The 20,821-nt window shown below is 34.5% G+C and overlaps 1 protein-coding gene and 1 long non-coding RNA gene across 2 annotated transcripts; both read right to left on the bottom strand.

The window, feature by feature from the left end:
* Positions 1 to 15,300: 15,300 nt before the first annotated feature.
* LOC141394196 (uncharacterized) lies at positions 15,301 to 15,911 on the bottom strand. Its single transcript, XR_012410275.1, has 3 exons — positions 15,685 to 15,911; positions 15,570 to 15,615; positions 15,301 to 15,516 (listed from the first exon to the last, which is right to left on the bottom strand). It is a non-coding gene; the product is annotated as an uncharacterized lncRNA (long non-coding RNA).
* A 2,363-nt stretch (positions 15,912 to 18,274) lies between these two features.
* Positions 18,275 to 19,866, bottom strand: p38b (p38b MAP kinase). Its single transcript, XM_073968172.1, has 2 exons — positions 19,551 to 19,866; positions 18,275 to 19,470 (listed from the first exon to the last, which is right to left on the bottom strand). Exons 1-2 carry the CDS (start codon positions 19,657 to 19,659, stop codon positions 18,461 to 18,463), a joined length of 1,119 nt encoding a protein of 372 aa, XP_073824273.1. The 5' UTR covers positions 19,660 to 19,866; the 3' UTR covers positions 18,275 to 18,460.
* Between the last annotated feature and the right edge of the window lie 955 nt (positions 19,867 to 20,821).

Here is a 20,821-nt window from a genome sequence, read left to right as displayed (position 1 = left end):
CACGAAACACGCTATATATGTCCGATTTCAATAAAATTTTGATTGTGCGACGGAATTTTGTCTAGAAATAAGTGTGCCAAATTATATAGAAATCGGTTCAGATTTGGATATAGCCCCCATATATATTTTCGCCCGATTTAAGGAATTTGGTGCACGAAACACGCTATATATGTCCGATTTCAATTAAATTTGGAATGTGCGACGGTATTTAGTCTAGAAATAAGTGTGCCTAATTATATAGAAATCGGTTCAAATTTGGCTATAGCTCCTATATATGTATATTCTCGGCCGATTTTAGGTATTTGATGCACGAAACGCGCTATATATGTACGATTTCAATAAAATTTGGAATGTTTGCCAGGATTTGGCCTAGAAATAAGTGTGCCAAATTATACCGAAATCGGTTCAGATTTGGATATAGCTCTCATATATATTTTAGGCAGATTTGAGGCATTTGATGCACGAAACACGCTATATTTGTCCGATTTCAATGAAATTTGGAATGTGTGACGGTGGTTAGTCTAGAAATAACTGTGCCAAATCATATCGAAATCGGTTCAGATTTGGATATAGCTCCCATATATATTTTCGACCGATTTGAGGTACATATTTGATGCACGAAACACGCTATATATGTCCAATTTTGATGAAATTTGGACTATGTGACGGAATTTGGTCTACAAATAAATGTGAAAAATTATATCAAAATCTGTCTTGATTTGAATTTAGTGGTATAGGGTATTATATAGTCGGACCGCCCGACTTTGATCCTTTCCTTACTGGTTATTCATCGGTATCTTACCGAAAAAATCGTTAATTACCGAAAGTATAAGATTTTTATCGGTAACGACAAAGATGAGTTACAGAATCGCACTACAGGTAGGCTTATTGGCCCACCTTGCTATTATGGTTCGTTTTCATAGCCAAAATAAGTTTTTGTCCCTAATATTCACCTTTGGCACCCAGGGGAATAAAGATTGCCCAGGGGCACGGGATAATGTTAACCGATCGCCATAAAATTTCCTATAAAAGGTTTTTGATCATTCCATGGAAAAAATTTAAAGCTTTTCAAAAAAAATTTGTCCTCTGTTGTTCCCTAATATACATATATTGCAATGAGTATGTGAATTAATGTGTTTTCTTATTATGAACAAATTTTATATAAAATCTGTTTCTAGGACCATAGAATTGTACAAGCAGATGCAAGAGAAAAATAGAAAGAACGAGGCGTTAATAAGAGATCTAAAATCTGAAAACAAGGAACTGCGTATAAAGTTAGCACAAGCAGAAAAATATGTTTCACATTTAAAAAAAAAAAATATTTACGGAGGGCCAAATAAAGAAAATTTCTTCTCCTGGTGCCATACACTGGAAATGGGAATATATTTCCCAAGCAAAATGCCTTCATGCTGCAGGTCCACGGGCTTATAAACACCTATATAACAAGGGCTACCCACTTCCAAGTGTCTCTACATTAAAAGTCTGGGCTAGCAAAATTCAAATAAAGGAAGGAATTATGTCTCCAGCCCTTGACTTAATGAGACACAAGGATGACTTCACAAACGAAGACAGAATTTGCGTATTAGCATTCGACGAAATGAAGATAATCGAATCATACGAATACGATGTTGCACAAGATCTTGTTAGGAAACCTGCAAATAATGTACAGGTTGTAATGGCCCGAGGACTGCACACTTCGTGGAAACATCCTATATATTTTGATTTTGACCGTGAAATGGGCAAGGTCACTTTGTTCCATATAATACAGGAACTTCACAGCGCCGGTTACACTGTTGTAGCGATAGTTTGTGATATGTTCACCCAAAATCAGAAATTGTGGAGAACACTTGGCATTTCCCCTGGTATACACTTTTTTCACATGTATTTCGAAACATTCCAGTTGTAATTCGTAACATTTCATATGCAATTCGATTATTCCATTTGTAATTTGTACCATTTTAATTGTAATTCGAGAATTCCATTTGTAATTCGAATTATTCCCTTTGTAACTCGTATTATTCCATTTGTAATTCGAATTATTCCATTTGAAATTATAAATAGAATAATTTGAATTACAATTAAAATGTTTCGAATTACAAATGAAATTCGCGAATTACAACTGAAATGATTCAAATTACATCTGAAAAAGGTGTAATATTATAGCTAGTTTACACTACGTAATCGAGTGGATTTCAACTGTCAATTCCATTGCGTATACGTCAAATGAAAGCTCATCTGAAATCAATTGGATTTCATTTGACGTTTGAGCAATGTAATTGTCATTTGAAATCGAGTGGATTTCGTAATTCTGAACCAGCTGTTGGACTAATCATATTTCCTCTTTAAGGTAAACCATGGTTTCAGAATCCTGTTAATGAAGAAGCAAAAATTTTTGCATTTGCGGATGCTCCGCACTTGCTGAAACTGCTGCGAAATCATTATTTGGACACTGGTTTAATTTACAAAGGGCAAGTGATTACTACCAAGACTATATCTGATTTGCTGAAACACACGTCAAATAGTGATATGTCAATTGCACACAAACTAAATAATGAGCATTTGGCGGTAAATGGTCCATGTCACTTTATCTATACTACATAAGAGTGGAAAGAAGAGTTAAAAATTTCTGCCCTTTATATTCCACACAAACAAAAATCGCTTATTACGTCATCGCTCATGATGAAATAATAAAGGCCCCGGCACATACGATCCGTTGTGCGACGCGTTGCGCGTTGAAAACAACAACCACATGAAAAATGTGTAAGTGATGCCAAGTTTGTTCTTGAAGTTTTCATGTGGTTGTTGTAACGAAACGCACAACGGACCGTATGTGCCGGGGGCTTAAGGTGGCGTAAAACGTCCAGCTGATTGGTTTCAATCTGTCAAATTGTTTGTTATTGTGAATAAATTGTATGAAAACGTAAACAAACATTTTGACATATTGAAGAATTTTGCGCCAAAAATGAGTTGTTGTTGTGCTACTTACGTGACCTGTTAAATAGATCTTGGTCATCGCTTATAACGTCATATCCAGCGTACGTAAAAATACTTTAAATAACATTTCCAATCGTTTCGTTTCGTATTTTCCATAGGAACAATACAAAACGAAACATAACCCACGTTGGCCGAGCTCGCTGTTTAGTTTTGTTTTATTTACATTCGTGAGTGCGAACAAAACGAAAAGTACTCAACTCCACAAGAGCAGATAGAAAACGGAATAGTACTAAACACATGTGAATAAATCAAAAACGTTTGGTGGTTGATAAAATTCACTGTGGTATGCTGATGCTAACTTATGCTAAGTTTACATTTACGAAATCCACTCGATTTGAACTGTCAATTCCATAGCTCAAACGTCAAATGAAATCTCATCTGGATTTCATTTGACGTTTGACCTATGGATTTGACAGTTGAAATCGAGTGGATTTCGTAAATGTAAACCAAGCATTATAGAGTTGTTGTGCGGGGCATACACTATACTGCCAAATGAACCCCTTTGTGTACGTGTGTGAATGAAACATTTTGTGGAGAGTTGTCAATCACCATTCAAAAATTATTTTTGAAAAATAAACAACATGCGAGCGAAAACTAGAAAATTTTTTGCCGTCGCTTTGGCATTACGAGTAATTATAAAAAATAGAAATAAACCAAAAAATAGAGGAACAATGAAGAAACGCTTGTGGACAAAGCAGTGGTTACTGAAACGGAATCAATTTTCTATGGATAATCTCTTTTGGAATTACGTGATTCATCCCCTGATGATTTTCGAAATTTAATGAGGATGAATATGGCATGTTTTGATGACCTATTGCAATTAGTAACACCATTAGTGGAAAAGAAGGACACTCATTATTGCAATTAGTAACACCATTAGTGGAAAAGAAGGACACTCATTTAAGGAAGGCAATTACCGCAAGTCAACGACTGAGGGTAACACTGCGTTTTTTGGCCACTGGTTGCAAGTTCGAAGCTATGAAATTCAGTGATGCAATTTCCGCACAGGCAATAGGAAAGATAGTGATAGAGACTTGCCAAGCCATCATTAAGTCTCTGAATAGCTATATAAAGGTACATATAATGTATACTTCAAAAATAGTGATGTTAAATCCTGCCCGCCAATGTGGTTGGTGCGCTCAATGACGCTCGAAAGCATGAACCAATTTGGTTCTCGTAATTTTTTTCTAAACTTATATAAAGTTCGAAGATGGACCATATCGGTCCACTGCCTCCGATACCTACCACACAAAGCTTAAAAATGTTCTCTTAGGTGCAGAATAAAGGCCTCGGTACATAAGAGTTTTGGCATTCTTGTTTAAGTAATTTCTGGCAAAATAATAAAGAAATTAATCAAGCAATAAAGCCTGTCGCTTATTAAGGAAGTCTTAAGGACTGGTTTGGGAAGTTGTATCGAATGTAGTCCTTGTGATACTAATTACAATTTCTCCTTCTATACATTTTTATTTGCATTTTTCTTTTCTACATATTAGATGCCCCTTCTCATTTTCACAGTAAAGTAAATTTTGCATTTAAATATATTATTTGAATAGATGGAAGAGTTTATTTAAAAACGCAGTAAATACATAAACATGAAACAGATTCAATAAATCTATTATTTAAGAAAATTATTTAAAACTAGAAAAAAAATCTCCGAGAGACTGCGAATTGCTCGAAGTTGAATCCATATTTTCTATTGAACGGTTAGCAAAAGCTGAAGTGTTTGCAGTTGATTCCATGTTTTCTATTGAACAATTAGCAAAAGCTGAAATGCTGTATCTTGAAAGATTTCTCATTTTGGCTTCAAAAAGCACGTCATTTATACACTTTTCGGCCAATATTTGTTGATTGTTACCCAACTGCCGCATTGTTGAGACAACAGTTTCTCCAAACCTCTCCCAATCATCCGAAGGGTTGCTCCTTCTTCGCTAAAGACAACAGCTCATCCTCTTCAACCTCTCGGTTTCTCTTACTTTGCTTGGGAGAACTGCTTTTGATCTAGAGAAAATAACATACTATTACACAAATATTTAACATTTATAGGCCCCATCAAATGCAAATGAGTGGAAAAACATTGCACTGGAATTTGACAAAAGATGGAATTTTCCAAATTGTGTAGGAGCCATTGATGGCAAACACATTGCAATAAAAACACCGCCAGGAAGTGGTTCTTTTTACTAAAACTACAAAGGGTTTGCAAGTATAGTTCTGATGGCTGTCGTTGATGCCAATTACCAATTCATTGTAGCTGGTGTGGGCACCAATGGACGCGTGTCGGATGGGGGTGTTTTCAGCAACACTACTTTTGGACGAGCGTTTAAAGAAGGACAAGTTAAACTGCCTTTACCATCGAAACCTACAAATTGTGATAGAGAATTGCCATACGTCTTTGTCGGAGACGACGCTTTTCAACTCGATGAAAATTTGCTAAAACCGTACCCTCACACATCCCTATGTGCCGAAGAAAGGATTTTTAATTACCGCTTAAGCCGAGCCAGAAGAATAGTTGAAAATGTATTTGGCATTATGGTAGCACGATTCGGTGTCTTGCAAAGTGCAATTGGTAATTTGAAATACATACCAATTATAGTTGACCAGTATCCACATGTTTTTAATATTGTAGGTTTGGCTCCCGAAAAGGTTGAAATTGTTGATTTAGCCTGTTGTTATTTACACAATTTTTTGCGCAGCAAATGCAACAAGGACTATATTCCAATCGAATCAGTTGATCATGAAGACACTGCAAGTGGTACGGTAAGAATGGGATCATGCAGGGAAGTGGCTAATTTATGTTCCTTGCTGCCAAGTCAATCAAGAAATTCATCTCAAATCGCAAAATCCGTTAGAAACGAGTATGCAAGATACTTTAATAACGAGGGTCAAGTGCCTTGGCAAGCAAAATTTGTTGTTGTTTTTAATAAAAATAATAAAGGGCATTATTACGAAATGAATAAAATGAATTATTATTACCTAAGTCCCGGACATCTCTAGAGCGATTTCATTTCTCAAATTGCATGAAATTAGGAGCTTCAAGATCGAGTTCCCCATAGCAGCAATTTCAAGACATTAAACTACTACGTATCTCGATATTTTTGCAATGAGATACATCTAGTGTGGAACGAGACTTATAGTCATTCTGTTAGTATAGCAGATTGCATAAACACACAATATACAAGATCAGGGAAACAGCTAACTCCAAAAATTGAGAAATTAAATTGTCTACAACTTAGTCAATGGTCACACTAAAGTGGTTTCATGGAAACTTTAAATATTCTTAGATCAAGTTCCCCACTGCAGCAACTTCATAACATTAATCATGAAATTGTATCAATGATACCACGCTAATGTGGCCAAGGAATAAACGACGATAATAGCAAGACGTCCAGTAGACGTCACTCATCTATGGAAATTGAAGACTAAACTGATAAGGTGCTTAACGACTTCATCTACCTCGGTTCAAGCAAATATAAAACATACGACATTAGCTTGAGAAAGCAAGCATGTTATTGTCCAACAGATGCTACTTTGGTCTAAGGAAGTTTCTTATAAACAGAGCCACCTTTCGTCAAATAAAGATGACACAGTGTCTGAGTTTCCAATTAATCTGAGGCATGGATGAGATCTATGAGATGGAAATATTTCGGCTTATAGGACAAAGTTCCTGTTATTAGAAGAGCTTTTTTAAGAATACCTTATAGTGGATGTATGTATATAATTATACTCTTCAAGAAGGAAATGAAAGGGTGATCTATAAAGATTCCCATTATAAAGTAATGCCTTGACTCCCGTAGAAAAACCATGTGTATCTATCAACATCCTCAAATCATGATATTCAAAATTGGAAAGACGAAAAAAAAGATCGACACTGAAATATATATAATCTTACTCTTTATTCCCCTTATGGAACAGTACGTACCGCGTCAGAATTTTCGGTTAAATCCACTGTACTTATTGATTTTCTCGGTACTTCACAATCTTTCATAAACTCCATAGATTTGAAATAATAAAGATTGGAGTCTTGGCTTTCATCCACACCAGCTCCACTTCTTTTCTGATCCGCAATTCTTCGCATTTCACGGCGGTAGTTGGTTCTTAGCGTATTTATTTTCTTCTTCATCTCATCTGCCGTAGCATCGGGATAGAACTCCCTGTATTTTGTCAGCAGCATTTCATAATCAGGTGTTTTTCTGTCCCTATCCCGATATTCCTTTAAAAAAATGTTCCACAGCGACGGAAACGATTGATAATATTCAATAAATTCGATCAGAAATCTCTTTTCATTCATTGTACCCGTCATTTTGAGATTTGATACAAAATATTATTTATTTTTAAAAACAATTTATTCAAATGACAATTAAAATAATGAATATTATTCATTGAATTGATAGGTGTCATGTTTAGAAATGAAACACATTCATCGGATTGAATGGGGTTCATTTTCAAAATCAAAACTATTTTGATTTTATTACTGCAAAGTCGGTGTCACACATCATACACAAAAACTTCAAAATTTACCAATACTATTACAAATGCTGTCGTGCACAGTGTTGCCGTTTTGGGCATTTCGGCCCAAATTTGGGCCGAATAAAAAATAATTTTTAATTTTGGGCCGATGAGCGGCCCAAATCCATTTTGGGCCGTTTTCATGCTAATAATTTTAAACAATATTTTATAAAATATCAAATATTAGTCTTTGAGCTATTATCACATGCCTACTTTTACTATTGGATGGATTTGAAAACGTAAAATAAAGCAATTTGGTGGCATTTAAAATATAATTTTCACATTAAAACTTAATGCCAAGAAGGTCCTCGTAGTAGTTTAATGGTCACTTTTAAGTTTTAGTTACCCGGGTTTTGAAATATATTTTTCATGATACTTAAGTATTAGGTAAAGATTCATACATTGTGTTCATAAATAATAATTCATATTCAATAATAATTCATGTTCATAATAATTTGGTGGCAACGAATCATGCCAAGCTAGAGGTTTTTTTTTCTATTTTTGGCATATATTTTATCTATAATTAACAACCTTAAGAATGAATATCAAGCAGATTTTACCTATAATTAACAACCTTAAAAATGAACATCAAGCAGATAGTTCAGGTTTATGCTATTTATATCCGAGTGTCAACTCATATTGTCTTTTTTTATAAAAAATAAATTAAAACAAAATAAAAAAGAGCATCAATATATTGACATTGACTACAAAAATAAATCGTACCAGCTAGAAACTTCATAAATATTTGTAGGCACAAAAACAGACATTTACATTTATGCACTCTTATTTAAAAGGAAATGAAAAGTTTGAAATAAAATTTGCTGTTTTGGAGTTTTATATTAAATTACTAGATCAAAATAATAAGAGATAGTCTATAAAAGTGACCCAAATACCCCCTTTATGACAACTTATCTTTTGTTATAGTTTGGATTTTGCGTACAGATTTATAGCTTTTCGGCTAACTTAAAGTTGAAAGTAATGATTAAAATTGAAGGAGGACCTTCTCTGTATTAAAATTACACTTTTAGTGCATCCATGGTTTTTTGCGTTTTCAAATCCATCCTAGTAAAAGAAAGGATGTAATAATGGCCCTTAAACTACTAAATACAATAACTCCATATACCTCAAACGAAGTTTTGCCTATTATAACAGGTATTACATTTTCCCAGACTTGTAGAATGTGACCCTGATTTACTAGTAACAGATTGGAATTTGCTAAGACTCATCTCAAAGAGCACATCTTATAATAAAACAGAACTAAAAAAAATATTTTTAAAAAAATTTGAGCTGTCAAAGTCAAAATTTCGATTTTAACGAAAAAATTGAGTCTCGCTTAAAGGCTTACAGGCGTTTTTTTGTATTTAATAAGCTCACATGAATAATATAATAAGGTCATATGAAGATCGGTCAATTCGTTTTAGAGCTATCGTTGGCACCGACTTCAAAAACGCCGTTTCGAGAAACACGCACTTAAAGTTTACATGCAACATTCAAATCACAATAAATTAGCTCTGTTCCTTTACGTGCAAGAATCTTCAAGTTTTACAACTTTTTACTCGAAAAGCGTTCCTTTACTTCAGACCCCATACAATTCATATGCATATTGCTACTTTTGCCGGTTTTACCACTTTCAAAAGTAAAGGAACAGACCAATTGTTGCCTTCCAATCATTATATCTCAGACAATTTTTTGCGACATACCACCTTTACGTAAAAATAGACAATATTTTTTTCGATTTTTCTAAAAGTAATAAAAGGTATCTATGAGAAATATATTTTTTTGTTTTAATTTTTAATGTTGGGCCGTTTTAGGTCGTTTTGGGCAGTTTTTAGGAAATTTTGGGCCGAAAAATTTTTTCGAACGGCAACACTGGTCGTGCATGCCCATAGTGTATGGCCCGCATTAAGCTCCCAGCAAACACAGAGTCGGACGTCCGACGCGTCTGCTCAAAGTCGGAAGTTTTTTCCGATGCGTCTGACCGACTTCGCTCCGAACTCTGTCCGACTAGTCTGACGAACTTTTTCCCGTCCTCTCTCCCCTCTCTGAAGGGAATTTTTCTATTTTCCCTTGTTCTGCTTTGGCAAATTTAAGTGCAAATAAGCACCCAGCAAACACAGAGTCGGACGTCCGACGCGTCTGCTCAAAGTCGGAAGTTTTTTCCGATGCGTCTGACCGACTTCGCTCCGAACTCTGTCCGACTAGTCTGACGAACTTTTTCCCGTCCTCTCTCCCCTCTCTGAAGGGAATTTTTCTATTTTCCCTTGTTCTGCTTTGGCAAATTTAAGTGCAAATAAGCAGAGAGAAAAGAATTGTACATGTTTCGTTCGCACATTGTAAATGTGTAATTGTTGATGTGCCGACGTTGATGGAGTACGAACGAAAAATTGAGTGCTCGGGTTTTAATTTCTGTATCGGAGAACAAATTTGGTTTATTTTTGTTATGCGTATTGATGCATGATAGTGTTTAAATGTTATTCATAGTGATCGCTTGCATACATATTTCTTTATTTTTATGAAGTTAATGGAAGTAAAGATTTTCTTCGTCAAACTTCAACACTATTCCGTGGAAAGTCATATGTTTTACATATATTTGTATATGGCCAAAGTTTCTTAACACTTTTATGTGTATAAAAATTTTTTGCATGTGAAGACATGTATTTTTTCATATATTAATAACAATTGTTTTACATATTTCACAGATCGTGTTGACGAATTTGTTGTTCTCCACAGTTCGTTTTTCCACCAACTCGCGCATTGAACACAGCATAATATGATATTAAAACCTTTAATATGTTTATAGTAGATAAACTTTTATAGGATTTGGATATTTCATGAACTAACTGTGTATTTTCAACATCTTTTAATAATAAAAACAAAGTCTGGCCGAATGCTGGTAAATAAATCAGAAGTTCACACGATAGTTCATCTGACTTCGGACCAAATTCGGTCCGAAAGTCGGCAAACACTTTCGAATTTCATAAGATTTTACTTCCGAATTCGGACCGATATCTGTCCGAAAGTCGGTAAATAAATCAGAAATTTATACGATAGTTCATCAGAGTTCGGACCGAACTCGGTCCGAAAGTCGGCTAAAACATCCGATTTTCATCCGAATTTCGGTCAGAGAACACGTCAACCACGCCATATGACTTTCGGTCAGAGTTCGGACCGAATTCGGATCCGAACTCGGACGTTTCATCCGAATTTCGGACCGAATTCTGTCCGAACTCTGATGTTTCTTCCGATTTTGGTTTGCTGGGCTATCACATGTGTGTGTGCCTGAGTGTGTCATTGAGCGTTTTCAGACGATAGGGTTTGACTGCTCAAAAACGTGGTTTCCGTTTTGACTCTCATTCGTAATTTTCACATCTAGTGTTGCGTTTTTGAAGTCATTTTATACAAGCGTACTTTTTGAACAAAAAGAAGTACGGTTTTACATACAGTTAGGCAAGAAAAGTATTGCAAAAACCAAAATTGTAGAAAATTTCATATTAATTGTTCGTTTATGGCGACAAATTATGTAAAAACTATTTTTTGTGCACATATCTTGCTATAGGTCCTTACAATAATATTCCGTCAAAATATGCAAAGGTTATTTGCGATTTATAACAAATACGGTCAAAAATAAGAATTAACTACTATTTGGGGGTGACAATAAAAGTATTGCAAAAATTATCAAAACGAAGGTTTCTCCGAGAATTGCCAAAGGTATGTTCCTTAATGAGTTGTCTATCCACTTTGGACATTCATTAGAGCATTAATGACCTTAGTTAAACCAAAAATTAAGGCTGGGTATGTTCCACTCTAAGGATACTGGTTCCCCAATTTTTAGTAAATCTTGATCCTTCGTTGGAGGACGTTTTTGGAGTTTTTTGTTAAATTGGACCCAACAATTTTATGAGGGTTGATATCAGGATGTTGGCCCGATGTATTTAAGAGTTTTGTGTTGTTATATTACATCGGCAATTTACACAAATAAGATTAACATGTCATTATCTGGTCTTTGGAATGGTAGTAGTTGACTTTGTTTGAGCTTTCGGGATCGATTTTTCTGACTTTCAGACTAATGCTTATACAAATTTCTTAATGATGTCAGTGGGGATGTCTTCCCAATCATTATTATATCCGTGAACCCAATTTCGCATACTATTTTCCATGGTAAAGAATATAGTACCCAAATATTCGGTATTTAAGCTTCTCCAGTAGCGGTTTAATTTCCATATTTGATGGGTTTTATTGAATTTGGCGCAATTTTTTGGATTTATTATGATAGCAGAGGATAATATCTATCCACTTAGTAAAAATTAAATCATATCAATACCATTTAGAGACGAAATAGTGCTCTGTCGTAGGTCGTTTCAAAATACTACACTGGTGTCAATTTTTTCCATATACTTTCCAAAGGTATTTCGATGTTCTCAAAGCCAAAATCGGACTGTTTTGCATTGTTCCCATGGTAGAACAAATACAAGGTAAAGTTAATACTACAACAAATACAACTCGAACAACAACCACAAAGGAATTTGTTTTTGTTTGTAAACCTTAGTGTCAACGTAAATGTAAACAAAACAAGGAAATGTCTATAAATTATTGGAATTTAAAAAACTAATATTTTTTCACATTTGATTGAATATTTTGGAAAACATGAATGAAAACTCGTTACATTTTCAATTTTTATGTTTCCACATCATTCCACTAAATGCATAAATTCTCGCAGAAAGTAGAATACTTGCAAAAATGTTTCGGGTCGCTGGTAATTCATTGAAAAAAGAGAAGATGTTTTAATCATTTGCTTTTGAAAACAAAAAAGCACATGTTTATTAGGGCTTTATTCTTTTCAAGTTTAACAAAATACCACACATATTAACAAATATTGTACCGCCTCTATAAGCGATGTTTTAGTGTGCGGCATGTCGTTCGGACCTGGAGGAGGTTACATGTCAATGATATGAAGCCGTCTTTATGGGAAATAGTTTTTTTTTTCTGATGAATAAATTTGTTCTTCAAAAATATATATCCCTAATATACATCGAACATAGAAATAAATACATAAAATGTCGAATGGAATTTGACACTAACACTACAACCCAGTTCAGTCAGCTGGGTATTGCTGCTACCTTTTCTTGTTCTACCATGCATTGTTCCATTATCCTACAATACATATTGAGTCAAATATTCATTCTTGGCATACATGCCTGTGGCCGATTCGTCATTGTTTATTGTTAATATGGTCCCATGCGTTTTTTACCTGCCTGATGACCCTCCATGACCGCATTTTTTATCACTGAACTTTATTGCATTCAATACTGTTAGTCTATTATTAGCCGCAAAAGTCATAAAAATGCATAATGACCGCAAAAATTTGCAAGAATTTTGTAGTTTTATGGTACTGATTTTCCCGTTGCAATACTTTTATTGTCACCCCCAAGTAGTAGTTAATTCCTATTTTTGACCGTATTTGTTATAAATCGCAAATAACCTTTGCATATTTTGATGGAATATTGTTGTAAGGACCTATAGCAAGAGATTTGCACAAAAAACCGTATAGTTTTTACATAATTTGTTGCCATAAACGAACATTTAATATGAAATTTTCTACAATTTTGGTTTTTGCAATACTTTTCTTGCCTAACTGTAAATGTACCATAAAGGTTTATGTGTGTATTGTCACTTCTTACAGCATTTAACACAAAAATGATTATTAGTTTACATTTTTATTCTTACACATTTCGCACACACACAACACTGGCACAGTTTGCGAATGAGAACCAAAACGGACAACGCGTTTTTGAGCAGTCAAACCCTATCGTCTGAAAACGCTCATTGACAATACGCACGGAAAACGTTTCCCAAAAATACTTCTTGTTTCGGTGATGAATGAAACAACTCGGCAAAGCATAGCCGAAGCTACATTTCAGCAATCGCTCGTTTTCCATCTTTTTACATTGAAAAGTTTGTGTTTTTGTTTTAATTGTGATAATGAAACGATTCAGAGAAGCTGAAAAGTTTGTGTCTTTGTGTGATTGGTACGGGAATCGTTTTGTTTGTTTCCGTTCATTGGTCATATCGGTTGTAACATCGGTTTTTCGTGAAATATTTGAATTTTGCTATCGGTTATAACGTCGAACCATACGAACCAAACTCAAACAACAACAAAGTACCAAACATATACACAACATGTTCGAAGATGGGGTTGGACACCTGAATTACGACTTACATGTAGGCGGTCTCAAGTCAATTAAGCTTAAATTTTTGGCACCCAGTGCCACATCTGTTTTACAACCCATGGATCAAGGTGTATTAAAACTATTAAAATCGCATTGTCGGAATCGGCAAATATCCACTATACTGGCAAGAACAGAAAAGCATCAAAGAACGAAATAAAATGCGTTGGATTCCGTTTTATTGTAAGATGAAGCATGGACAAATGTAGCGTCTCCAGTCATTGCCAATTGTTTTCATCATGCGGGATTGTTAATGGTCATTTGAACGATTCTGAAGACATTTGTCCTCATTCTCATTTCTCCAAGCACTTAGAAGATATTGATGAATTAGTTGCCATCGATGACAATTGGTTTGTTCCTTTACTTTTGAAAATGGTAAAACCGGCAAAAGTAGCAGAAGTTATAAAATGCTCCAATATGAATTGTATTGTGTCTGAAGTAAAGGAACGCTTTTAGAGTAAAAAGTGGTAAAACTTGAAGATTCTTGACCGTAAAGGAACAGAGCTAATGTTTTCACTACTGTCATGTATAATGACGACATAATAAGTGTGTCTTTTTACGTGATAATTTGTAATAATTATTACGAAATGTTACTAAATTTTCATTGATGCTCAAAATAAAAAAGAGAGTAATGTAGTGAGAGAATTACAAGAAAGTTTGTATCAGCATTCAGTGGTTGCTAGACCTGTGACCAGTAAACATGTGGCGGATGTGTGCGGTTTTGTTCAGTGTCCCCACTAAAATTATGCGTATATCACTGATGGGCAGAAATGCTCTGCCTCACACACAAAAGTGTAAAAAATACATGAGTCTCTCGCAATTTGCCCATCAGTAATTTACACAAAAGTTCAGTAAAAGAGAGCGAAGTGAGAGAACAAGTTTGACAGTTGTTTGCTGAGAAATTGCTAAAAGTTGCTGAAAGAATTTTTCCCAGCAACCTTTAGCAAGTCCGATCAGCTGTTTTTTAATCATCTGGAAATGGTCAGCTGCTCAATGTTTATCTTATTTTTTTGTGGAAAAATACTATAAATATTACGACTCAGGTTTATTTATTGATTATTTTATTAATATATTAATTATTTTTTTATTTATTTTGCTTAAAATTGAAGAACTTTTTCATTGCTTTGGAGTTATTTTTCCTTTCATGCATTGGCGCCAATGTTTTTGTTTTGGTTATCAACTGTTATCTTGCTAAAGTTTACTAAATGCTGTCTTTTTACTTTTTTCTCTATTTTCGTATCAAAGAGTAAAATCTCTCTTACTCTCTGAAAAGAAGTTGTTGAATAATTATTACTGAAAAAGTAAAAAGACACAACTAATATTAGAAGTTTTAGACGAAGTCAATTCTAACGAAGAAATTTGCAGTACCAGAATTTCAATTAACGTCGGTGTCAGAGGAGTGTCTAGCTGTAGAAACTCTTCAAAGTTTTATTTACTCAGAAGATGATACAAGCAAAGAATGTGTTTTGGAAACCCCTACAATCTGGTTTAAATGTTGGAATTCAAAGGCCCAAACCAAATTAAAGACTATTTTAAATAGAACAATATCGTATATTAAAATAATTTATCTGCTGAAGAATGAATTTAATATCGTTATATACGTATGTATATAGAATCAAAAAGTAAAAAAAATTGCATTGAGTTTTTTTATTTGCTTAATAAAGCAAAGCATTTATACCCAAAGTCACCATGCGTAATATAATTTCACCTCTTTTATAAATATCATTTATAGCGGCTATCGCCTATAGCATCCGATTTTGGTCGGTCCCTTGACCGACGTTATAAGCGATTTCGACTGTAATATGCACGATTTTTGTAAATATCGACTAATATATTCTAAAATCTTACCGCCAAGAGTCTTATTGGGATTTTCAAATTTTTCAATTGACTTCACCTAAATACGCGAATTTAAAGAAAAATTACAATTATTTGTATGCAATATAATCTACTTATTTTAACTTACCCTTTTCTAGTTAATTCGCATTTTATAAACACAAAATTAACAGTTAATTAGAGAAACAGTTGTTAATTCGAGACGCGGCATAGGATTTTTATAAGATTCCATTTATTACAAAAAGAAAAAATATATGTATATGCATAAAAATGTGTACACTTATTTCAAAGCACGCTTTTTAAGCATTTTTTTTTTGGTTTGCTACCAAGACACAATGCAAGATATGGTCATGCAACTTGTCGTACATGACAATTTCGGAAATTTCGTCAACGTATCGTCGACGAAAATGTCATCGAAGAGACGATTTTCTACTGGGAGTTCGAAAAACACCACACTCACACATATTCACACCAACTAACACCCTCACTGCTGACAAAACCCAGTTGTTCGGGTAACTAGAGAATAACTAGCAATTTTGCTGGCTACTGGTAAACACCCCCAGATACCGCCCAATCTACTCGCAATGTTATAGACTGGTGAATTTAACATGGGGATGTCATAGGAAGGGGTCTATTGCCCCCTCACTGCATTACCAGCATTGGGAAACTCAATTGTCCCTTCATTGCATTACCAGTAACCAGTTAAATCGATAGTTAGAAATTATAGCCAAAATCACTAGTATGTTTTGATCAGCTAAATGCCCAGCAAACCAATCGTACCGACATCGTAACGAAATCGGAACAAAATTCGGACGATACGTCCGATATCTGATCCGAAATCGTAACGATATCTTAACGAAAGTTGTATGAAGTGGTTGACATAATTTCGGAACGAAATGTCTTAGCGACATCTGATCGATTTCGGTCCGATTTCGTAACGAAATCTGAAGAAAATCCTTGGGAAATTCGGAAAGGAAATTTCTTTCCGGTATTCGTTCCGAAATCGGAACGAAATCGGTACAAAATCTGAACTATTTCCTATCCGAAAAATCGTTTAGAAATCGGAATGAAATCTGAACGACTTTGCTTCCGAAATTGTTCAGACGGGTGGGTAAATGCTTAACGTGTAACGGATATTATATCAGTTTAAAAAAGATAATAATAACAGTTAATCTGTATATGCGCTAACCACGCTTTGTTTAATTACATGACGTGAATATACGTACAATATCACAAAGGACAATTTAATGTTAATCTTTTGATTCTTGTTATTGAAACTTGTGTGTGAATCCATGAACTAGAACGGTATATTTGGTCCTGGAAATGTTCATCTCAAGTGTCCTTCAGGTAATTCAGAAGTACCTGAAACAAAATGTACAAAATGTAATGAGATAATAAAAAAATCTATTGTTCCAAAAATATCGATACTTACCAAATATTCTTCTGTTCTTCACGTTGTTGTATCTTCATTTAACAACAAATTTTTGCACATCAACGCATCAAAATAGGTACGTCTTTTATAAATTCAGAAAAAATTAAATTAAATTGACATTTTTTCTATTTTGTTTTCAAAAAGAGAAATAATAATTTTGAAAAGAGATTACAAGAGAGAAACATTGTTGATTACACTATCCATTGGTAGTCTTTAAATAGTCAATATTTTATTTTACACTCCGCTTTACCAGTAACTAGTGAATTTACATGTTAGGCAGGGATGCCCATTTCCGGTGACAAAAGCAGGCTATAGGCTATTTTGTGCGCCATTTTAGGGTGTAAAGTAGCTAGGATCAATGAGTAACTAGTTACATAACTATGTCAAAGTAGACAATTGCTATTTCTTGAACAACTGGGAATTTCCTTGTCAGTAATCAATATAAGTCCCAATTTACATTAGGCGAGTTTACTTGCGGCAATTGTCAGTTTGTGGGTGAGAGGTAAAAAGCAAACATGTATCATTTTTATTTCTGATGCATTTAGTTGCTTTTTCGAGGAACAATGTATGAGACTGCAACTGAAATATTTTGACAAAGTTTAAAGAACACAAAGCAACTGACGATACCGAAGTCAGCATATTTGTTTTGTAGCTAGAGTGAACACCGCAAACATCTTTAATAAAACATGTTTCGCTTTGGCTTAAAACCTCTGCCAACACCTAAGGATTGGTCCAAGGAGTGTATTAGCTCTCAATCTCAAAAACAGATGATGTTTCGTAGACGCTCATGTGCAGGAAAACAATGCAATATTTTCAAAAAAAAAAAACCAAAGTAGATTAATTGGTAGTTTACACTATATATAAATGTCATATGACATGAAATTTTCCATCATTATATAGTCGCTAATATGTGCAATATTGGAGATTTTCCTTGCGCCATTTACTTTGTGCGTCCACACCAGCAAAAATGTAATAAAATTACGTCTCCACATTGCCTGCGTGGGTAGATATGGAATGCTTTTATTTCGTGTCATATGACATTTACATATAGTGTAAACTACCCCTAACGGGTACTTTATGTTTTTTACATACAAGTTGTCACTTCTCCCATACAAAATGTATATGCAAAGTGACAACTCATATGTAAAAAGCATACCGTGTAAAGTGCCCATAAGAGGTACTTCTTTTTAATGGATTGGAAAAACTCATAAAAAAAAACATTTTTTGTGCTGCACAACTGAGGATAATCTCTTAATGCTCAGAGGTCTAATAAAACTGACGTTAAAAATTAGGCAATATGCTCCTTAGTTTTCTTTATTAAAAAGTCATAATAATATTAGGCGCAACGAAGTTTACATGGATTAATTAAATAAAGGATATAAAATATACTATAAAGTAATAACATCTTGACGTTAAGTACATATCGAAAACATTGAAGTTACTTCTAAAAGGCAAACAAGTGCATTATTGTTTTCTATTGTTGTGACCTTTGGCCTTGACCAGGCGATTGTTGAGCTTGTCTTAGAACATCAGCGAAAGCCGGCAATGGTTTAAAATTTAAAACTTCATTAAAGACTAATTCCTTCCACTTTTCAACTGGTAAATCCATATCTTCAAAACTTTGATCGTACAACGGTGAAGTTTGTTCATCTGTTGGATCGTGATATTTCTCCATATATGGATGGGCCAAAGCCTGTTCAGCTGTAATACGTTTCTCAGAGTCTAATTCTAACATTTTCTCCAAGAGATCAATAGCCAAAGGATTTGCTCCACGGAACACGTCGCGGAAATTACGACGTTGCATTATCGGTAGTGATCGTATGTAATTGCGAGCACTATCTGAAGAGATTTTCTGCATAAAATCTTCTGGTGGTGTACCTAAAATTTCCATAATTAAATTTAATTGATGTATATGATCTGTTCCTGGAAATAGTGTGCGGCCAGTAAGGAGTTCAGCCATAATGCAACCCACAGACCAAATATCAACGGTTTGATTATAATGCATCCAGTTGAGCATTATTTCTGGAGCTCTATACCAACGCGTGGCCACATAACCTGTCATTTCACTTTCGGCTGGTCGTGCCAATCCAAAATCTAGAATTCTCAATTCACAGTCCTCATTGACAGCAATGTTTGAAGGCTTTAGATCCCGATGTATTATTCCAGCGCTGTGGATGTACTTTAGACCCCGAAGAATTTGATAGACCAAAAACTGAACATGATCGTCCGATAATTTTTGGGTCCTAATGATGTTGTTCAGGTCAGCATCCATGAGATGAGTAACCAAATAAACTTGCTGGAAATTTTCTAAAGAGTTTGGGGGTTGGCCAGGATGAAATACGTCCAATAAACCAATGACATTTTCATGATCCATATGCTTCAGTAGTCTCAATTCACGGTATGTCCTTTTTGCATGCACGGCAGATTGAAATGGGCGAGCCAACTTCTTGATTGCCACTTTCATATTGGACCCACGTACAATGGCTATTTAGCGGATATAATAAAAAATATTATCTTATCAACTGCTATATGTATATGATTTATCTGGTTGCTCTCTATTATACCTTTGCATACTTGCCCATATGCCCCACTACCAACAGACTGCAATTGTTGATAGGTATCTGGAATTTCCCATTCCGTGCGATTTATATCCAGTTTATAAAACTTGGCCATCGTATGACGACTTACGTTTAGCAATTTCAGTATATTTACTATCGAACAAATACACAAATTAAAAGAAATCCACAAATTCACGCAATCAACAGAAAAATAATAGAAAAATAAACGTCAGAAGAGAAAAAGAAGGGTTGCCGAGAACAACACAACCAATGTATGGGCGTAAAAATAAAAGGGTGTTGCCACTTCTTTGGTATACAAATACATACGGGAAATGTATACGTGGGTACATGAGCATTGAAGAAGCTCCGTGCAAACATTAAACGCATTTTACACGTGCACATAAAACAGGTGTTTTGGGAGTTTGCGTCATTTATTTGACAGATGTTGTTTGGAATTTTATAAAACATGTAAAATGCGTTTTATATACCTGTAGAGGGATTCCGTAACTTTTTTTCTACAGAACCGATATCGTTAATTAACGAAAATGTTCGGTTGAAATACCGAACGTGGTATTCTGTAACTCAAAGTTATCGATACAAAAATTTTAGCGGCGAATATCGTTAAATGACGGAATTTTAAAGAAGATGCACGTCATTTCAAAATGAAATGAAAAAATCACACTTTAAACGAAATAATAAGCATTCAAAATTAAGATAAATCAACTTTCTAATGAAATTATTTAAGTTACTACGGTTTATGAAACGACTATGTTTCAAATTACATGTAGAAAAATTCAACTTAAAAATTAAAAAAAATCGCACTTAAAACTATGAATGTACGTTTACATATAACAATATTTAGTAATGGGGTTTCTACACGGTATGTTTTTTACATAACGACTGTCACTTTTTACAAATCTGAATTTTGTACACATGGTGTGAACCATACAGAAATTTCAATGCATGAAAGTGTTATGTGCATACATATGTATATTTTTCGAATAGAACGCGCTCTATTCTCGTCTGTACAACCAATGGTAAACAGCTGTTTTGTTTGTACGCGATATAAGTAAAGAAAACAACAGAAAACGAATGAAAAATAATATTTTGCCGTGCAGAAGGAATTACATAAGGGCGAAAAAAGTGAAAGTTGCTATGCATGAATATGTAAAATACAGACCGTGTAAAAACCGCATAAATCTAGGGTATTTTACTTTATTTACTTTCCCTGTAGTGCGATTCTGTAACTCCTTAACGACAGAATTAACGACGAATGT

Source organism: Musca autumnalis, unplaced genomic scaffold (assembly GCF_047663935.1).
Source record: "Musca autumnalis isolate F117 unplaced genomic scaffold, ASM4766393v1 scaffold_2, whole genome shotgun sequence".
Lineage (NCBI taxonomy): Eukaryota > Metazoa > Arthropoda > Insecta > Diptera > Muscidae > Musca > Musca autumnalis.
This window is presented reverse-complemented; position numbering and strand designations above follow the sequence as displayed.